A 6,000-nucleotide genomic window follows, 5' to 3' on the forward strand; every position below is an offset into this window, starting at 1 on the left:
ATGGAGAGGGGAAGGAGAGAAGCCCAGCCCTATATCCTTCTGGCTTTTTAGTAATGAGCTCTAGTGAACTCTGTGTTGGGGTGATGGCAGGTGTCCTCACAGAGAGGGCTCTGGATGCCCCCTCTGGCATAAGTGCCATAGGTTTGCCACCACAGGTCTAACCTGTGTCTTAAGTAATACTTTACAATTTGCAAATCATTTTCCTCATAACTTCCCTGGATAGTGCAGATATTACTATCTCCATTTTACAAATAAGGAAACTAAGGCTTAGAAGGGTGAAGTGATTTTCCTATGGTCATACAGATAATTAATGGCAGAGCCAGGATTGGAATTCAAATCCCCCAAATCTCAATCCCTCTTTCTACTCTACTACTAGTGACAAATGGTGTTGCCTTGTAATAATCCAATATTGAATGGAAGGTTGATTGGCATTCACTGTGGTTTATGTCTTTTCTCTTCTTTGTTGCTTTTGCCAGGGGGTTGTTTTGTTTTGTTTCCTAAGAGGAATAAGTAGAAAAAATAATTGTAATGCTGATTCTTCTGTTCAGATCCTGTCCCCGCTGTCTGATGCCATCTTGGCTGAGAAGACAGTGACTGTGTTGGATGAGAAGGTGACAATCACTGACCTCGGGGTCCAGCTGGTGACTGGGCTCTCCCTCTCCTTGCAGCTCAGCCCAGGAAGCAACCGAGCAATCTTTGCCACCTCTGTAGCTCAGGAGCTACTACAGACACCCAAGCAGGTACTGGGGCTTGGGCCATTCTGAAGGGATTTCAGCTCTAAACTCCATCCTGGTTAGACCTTCCCCTACCCCTGTCACCATAGGTGTTCAAGAGGGAGTTCTCAAAAAAATTGTGGAAAGAAATGAAGTACAGGGCAGCTAGGTGACTCAGAGGATAGAGACCTAGAGATGGAAGGTCCTAGGTTCAAATCTAACCTTAGACACTTTCTTGCTCTGTGATCCTGGTCAAGTCACTCCTATCCTTTACTGCTTTTCAGCCTTGGAAACAACACTAAGGTTAAAGGATTTTTAAAAAGAGAGACTTACCAAGTATCACATAGCTTACAAGTGTCAGAGGCAGGATTGGAATTCAAAGCTTTCTGAGTCTTGATGAATAGGATGGACTGCTGAAACGCCTTCCAACTTAAGATCTTGTGATTCCCAATGCCAGCCAGTTCTCTCATAAAATGCCAGGCATTTCTCTAGGCACCTCATAGAGCCAGGTTTAAACTACCTTCCTCTAAGATCTAGCTGGCTTAGGCTTCTTGCTGCTCCTCTGCAGCAGCAAAGAGTGTCAGGTAATGAGTTGGCACCTAAAGAGCATGAACTTCCCGTCATATTTTGCTGTGCTCACAGATAATCACTCAATGCTCTTAGACCAGGTGTTTCTTAATCCTTCTTTGCTGTAGTTGAGCTTCTTGGCTTTTCAGGCAGTGGCTGCCATTCAGAAAGCACTTGAGGGTCAATGATCCCAGTAACTGAGCAGAATTCTTGCTGAGGGCCGCCCATCGACCCCGAAGAGATTCAAGCTACAGATCCCAAATGGGAAATAGAAAGCAAGGCTATGTTTACTGGGTGATAAAGATCAGATACCTATCTGTTTTCTGGGAAGAGTTTAGAAATTGATGTGACTTGGCTCGAAACCAGGCCAGCACATTAATCCACTCCTGACATAAAGAACTAAACAGGCTACCTTGAAATCTCTTCCAGAGTTGGTTTTGATGACATTTAGGCCCAGCATGCAACTTGGCTTTGACATTTTAGTTCCAAAGAATCAAAAATACATTTGAATTACTTCTTTGATTTCTCATAGACCCCTAACTGTGGTGGCATGACTGGAGCGCTGCCCACCAGAAACATCCCTGTCAAAGGGCACTTTTAGAACACCCAGTGTGAACCCCTTCATTTTACAGATCAGGAAACTGAGACCCAGAAAAATTAAATAAATAATCTCCACATCTTGGTTTCCCTGAATTCCTTCAAGTCTCAGCTAAAATTGTACCTTTTACAATAAACCTTTCCCAATCCCCCTTTATACTTACCCTTTCCCTCCGAGTTTACCTTTAACTTATCCTGTTTATCTTTTATTTGTACATAGTTGTTTGCATGTTATCTCCCCATTAGAATGTGAGCTCCTTAAAAGTAGGGATTCATCGTGGTATTTTTGCCTTTCTTTGCATCCCCAGTACTTAGTACAGTGTCTGACACGTGGCAGACATGTAAAAGATGTTTGTTGACTTGAGACCCCCCCTAGACAATTATTGTTGTTGTTGGTTCAGTCACTTTAGTCATGTTTGACTATTCATAACCACCTTTGGGGACTTCTTGACAAATATACTAAAGTAGTTTGCCATTTCCTTCTCCAGCTTATTTAACAAATGAGGAAACTGAGGCCAACAGATTAAGAGACTTAGCCAGGGTCACACAGTATGTCCGAGGTAGGATTTTAACTCTGGTCTTCCTGAATGAAGACTGACACTCTCTCCACTGTACCACCTCACTATCTTTTAATTATATAGCCCTAGACAAACTATTCAACTTCAAGGCTCACTTTCTCCATCTGTAAAGTGGTAATAATAATAATAACCCTCACAATACAAGATTGTTGGGTCGAATTAGATAACATATAATACTTTGCAAGTCTTATAGCACTATGGAAATGGCAGTTATTATTATATTCAAATACCAGTACATGGTCAATCTCAGCCAGAAGGGTGTCCTAATTGAAACTATAGAGCCCCTGGAAATTGAAGATGATTATCTGCTCTTATATGGTCTGGCTTGGTGGGCAACTATTTCATCAAAGTGGGCATGAGAAGGCCAATATTCCAAATGGGATTAGGGCAACAAGTGAATGTAGCCCCCCAGGCTTAGACCTATCATTGGCCCTAAAGAAGCAGATAACATAAAGATAGTTCTGAGTCTGGCTGGTTTGATCGTTAGTGTCCCCCCCAAAAAAAGCAGATGAACCCCAGGCTCATACAGAAAGTACACTTGCCATTATGGAGCCATCAAGACCTAATAAAAGCCAGGAAACATGGAACCACGGGGTCATCCTTCCTCAGACTGGGTCTTCTGATGTTTGTTATGAGTAATAAGTGGAGCCTTTGATTTTAAAGCAGCTTATAAAATAATGTAGTAAATATTGTGTTTTTCTTTTCATTTAAACACATAACACTTGTAAATAACCCCAGTAACCAGTAATGCTGTTTGACATGTGATTTATTATCCTGCAAAAGTAGAAGCCGTACCACCCAGGGGACACATCTTTCTTTTAACACCTCCAAGAAAAACAAATCTTATTACCAAGCATTTAAAAGTGGCCATGTACTTTATGTCTTCATAGAAATTCATATTCTTTCTTAGCTGTGGTAGGTTTTGCCTTTTATTTCGATGGAGTAGGAGAATTCACCCTTTGTTTTTCTTTTGTCCCGTGGTTTGGGATCAACTGCAGAGAAAGAATCACGGTGTCACAGAATCTCAGAGTTGGAAGGGACCTCGGGGAAGATCTAGTTCAATGTGTTCTGCTTCCATGACGTTCTTCAATCCTCCTCCCAACCCCCAGCACACACACTTGTCCTTTTGGAAATGAAATTCACTCCTTCCTTAATTCCATCTCTTATTATTCCTCACTCCCTTCCAAATACAGTTCAGGTGACATCTCTTATGGGATGCCTTTCCAAATCCCTTCAGTTATTAGCAATATTTCCCTTGTAATGACTTTGTATTATGTTGTATATACTAAATATTTGCAGACTTGTGTACTTATTTTATTCCCCATTCCCAAAGGACTAGAGATTCCTTTAGGACAGGACTTTTTACTTTTTACTTTGAATTCCCAATACTTAGCAAAGTGCCTTGTATATAATAAGCACTTAATAAAGGTATTGAATTAGATCAGGTTAGACTGGGTTGAGTTGGGTTGGGTTGGGTTGGATTGGACTGGGTTGAGCTGGGATGGATTGGAATGGTGTGGGTTGGGGTAAATTCATATCCTATTTGTAACGTCCTCAGTGAGTGGTCTTCTAGAGTTTGAAAACCTATAGTAAGGATATTCCATTCTAGGCAGCCAGTTTCACAAGTTGATTGCTCTAGGTAGGAAATTTCCCCTGCATCAAATTTAAAATTGCTTCTTCCCAACTTCTTTTTTTTAAACCCTCACCTTCCATCTTGGAGTCAATACTGTGTATTGGCTCCAAGTCAGAAGAATGGTAAGGGCTAGGCAATGGGGGTCAAGTGACTTGCCCAGGGTCACACAGCTAAGAAGTGTCTGAGACCAGATTTGAACCCAGGACCTCCCATCTCTAGGCCTGGTTCTCCATCCACTGAGCTACCCAGCTGCCCCCTTCTTCTTAACTTCTACTCATTGCTTCCTAATTTTGTTCTCTGGGGTGAGCTTCGGTAAGATTTTATTGTTGTTAATTTGTGATTTGTATGTGTGCTTTATTATTAACAGGAAGCTGCCATAAGTTGCTGGATCCAGTTCAGTGATGGTTCAGTCATGCCCTTGGATATTTATGATGTGAAGGACTTTTCTCTCATGGTGACATCGCTCGATGAAAAGGTGGTCTCTATCCACCAAGACCCCACATTCAAATGGCCTGTAATTACTGCTGAAATGGAGGAAGGGCAGGGTGCCCTGGTAAAAGTGGAAATGGTGATTAGTGAATCATGCCAGAAGTCTAAAAGGAAGAGTGTGTTAGCTGTTGGAACAGGAAATATTAAAGTTAAGTTTGGCCAGAATGATGCCAATCCCAACACCAGTGACAGCAGACATGGTGGGGGAAGGGGTCACTTGGAAACCCATGCCAGTGACAGGAGGTCTAAAACAACCTGGCAAGAAAGAATGAGGCCAGATGGACAGTTTTTCGGCAATTTCTCCTTGGACCGCATGGAAGGTAGGGGAGCCACAACAGACAGATCCATCTACTGGAAGAAGGATAAGCAAGAAAATCTTTTAGATGATAACAGCCACCTACAGACCATCCCCATGGACTTCACCAGCTTCCCTGCCCAAGTCGATCTCCCAAGGAACAATGGGGAATTGGAGGAGAATGACTTAGTGCAGACACCCAGGGGCCTAAGCGACTTAGAGATTGGGATGTATGCTCTGCTGGGTGTCTTCTGCCTTGCTATTTTGGTCTTCTTAATAAACTGTGTGACCTTTGCATTGAAATACAGGCATAAGCAGGTACCTTTTGAGGAGCAAGAAGGCATGAGTCATTCGCATGACTGGGTTGGGTTAAGTAACCGGACAGAACTGTTGGAGAATCAACTGCATTTTCCATCCCCACAGGAAGAGCAGATCACTGCTATTGACCGAGGGGTGGATTTCGAGGAGAGTAAATACCTCCTCAATACAAACTCCCAAAAGAGTCTTAATGGCCAGGTTTTCAGGTCTTCAGAATCTCCATTCGCTGATGGAAAAGACCAGAAAAGTGAGCCCACAGCTTCCCCTACCTCTAAGAGAAAAAGGGTGAAATTTACTACCTTCACCACCATTTCCCCAGATGAGGGATGCCCTACAGTTAACTCCATCCTGATGAGCAGTGTGGATGACATAAAATGGGTTTGCCAAGACATGGATCTGGGAGAATGTAAAGAATTGACAAACTACATGGAAAGGTTACATGAAAAGGTGTAACGGGACACAAACGAACATTTGTTTTTTGCTCACCTTCTGCCTTTAATTTTGGGTAGTGGGGCACAAGGACATCCCAGAAGGAAGCAAATTGGCAGGACAAAAGAAAAGAAACATCATCAGCTGAAGTCCAGAAAACCACCTGAAGTCAGCAGGATGAAGTTCTGGAGTCAGTGAAGATAGGAATTCCCATTCCAAAAGTCATACCCAAAGTTAGGTTGATTTGGTGTCTGCCCAGCATGGCAGTATTTTCACAACTGGAGACAAAAATAAGATCTGATTCAATGACCTATTCCAGAAAGGAACAATTTCTCTCTCTCTCTCTCTCTCTCTCTCTCTCTCTCTCTCTCTCTCTCTCTC

At 42.6% G+C, this 6,000-nt stretch overlaps 1 protein-coding gene across 1 annotated transcript in view; it reads left to right on the forward strand.

The window, feature by feature from the left end:
- The window catches only part of LOC123232317 (transmembrane protein 132D-like), a 1,040,749-nt gene extending 1,035,106 nt beyond the window's left edge, over positions 1 to 5,643 (forward strand). Inside the window, exons 8-9 of the mRNA XM_044658730.1 lie at positions 549 to 740; positions 4,456 to 5,643. Of these exons, the coding sequence (XP_044514665.1) occupies positions 549 to 740; positions 4,456 to 5,643 (1,380 nt within the window). The remainder of the gene's footprint in view (positions 1 to 548; positions 741 to 4,455) is intronic.
- Positions 5,644 to 6,000: the final 357 nt, after the last annotated feature.

This window comes from Gracilinanus agilis, chromosome 1, assembly GCF_016433145.1.
Source record: "Gracilinanus agilis isolate LMUSP501 chromosome 1, AgileGrace, whole genome shotgun sequence".
Taxonomy (NCBI): domain Eukaryota; kingdom Metazoa; phylum Chordata; class Mammalia; order Didelphimorphia; family Didelphidae; genus Gracilinanus; species Gracilinanus agilis.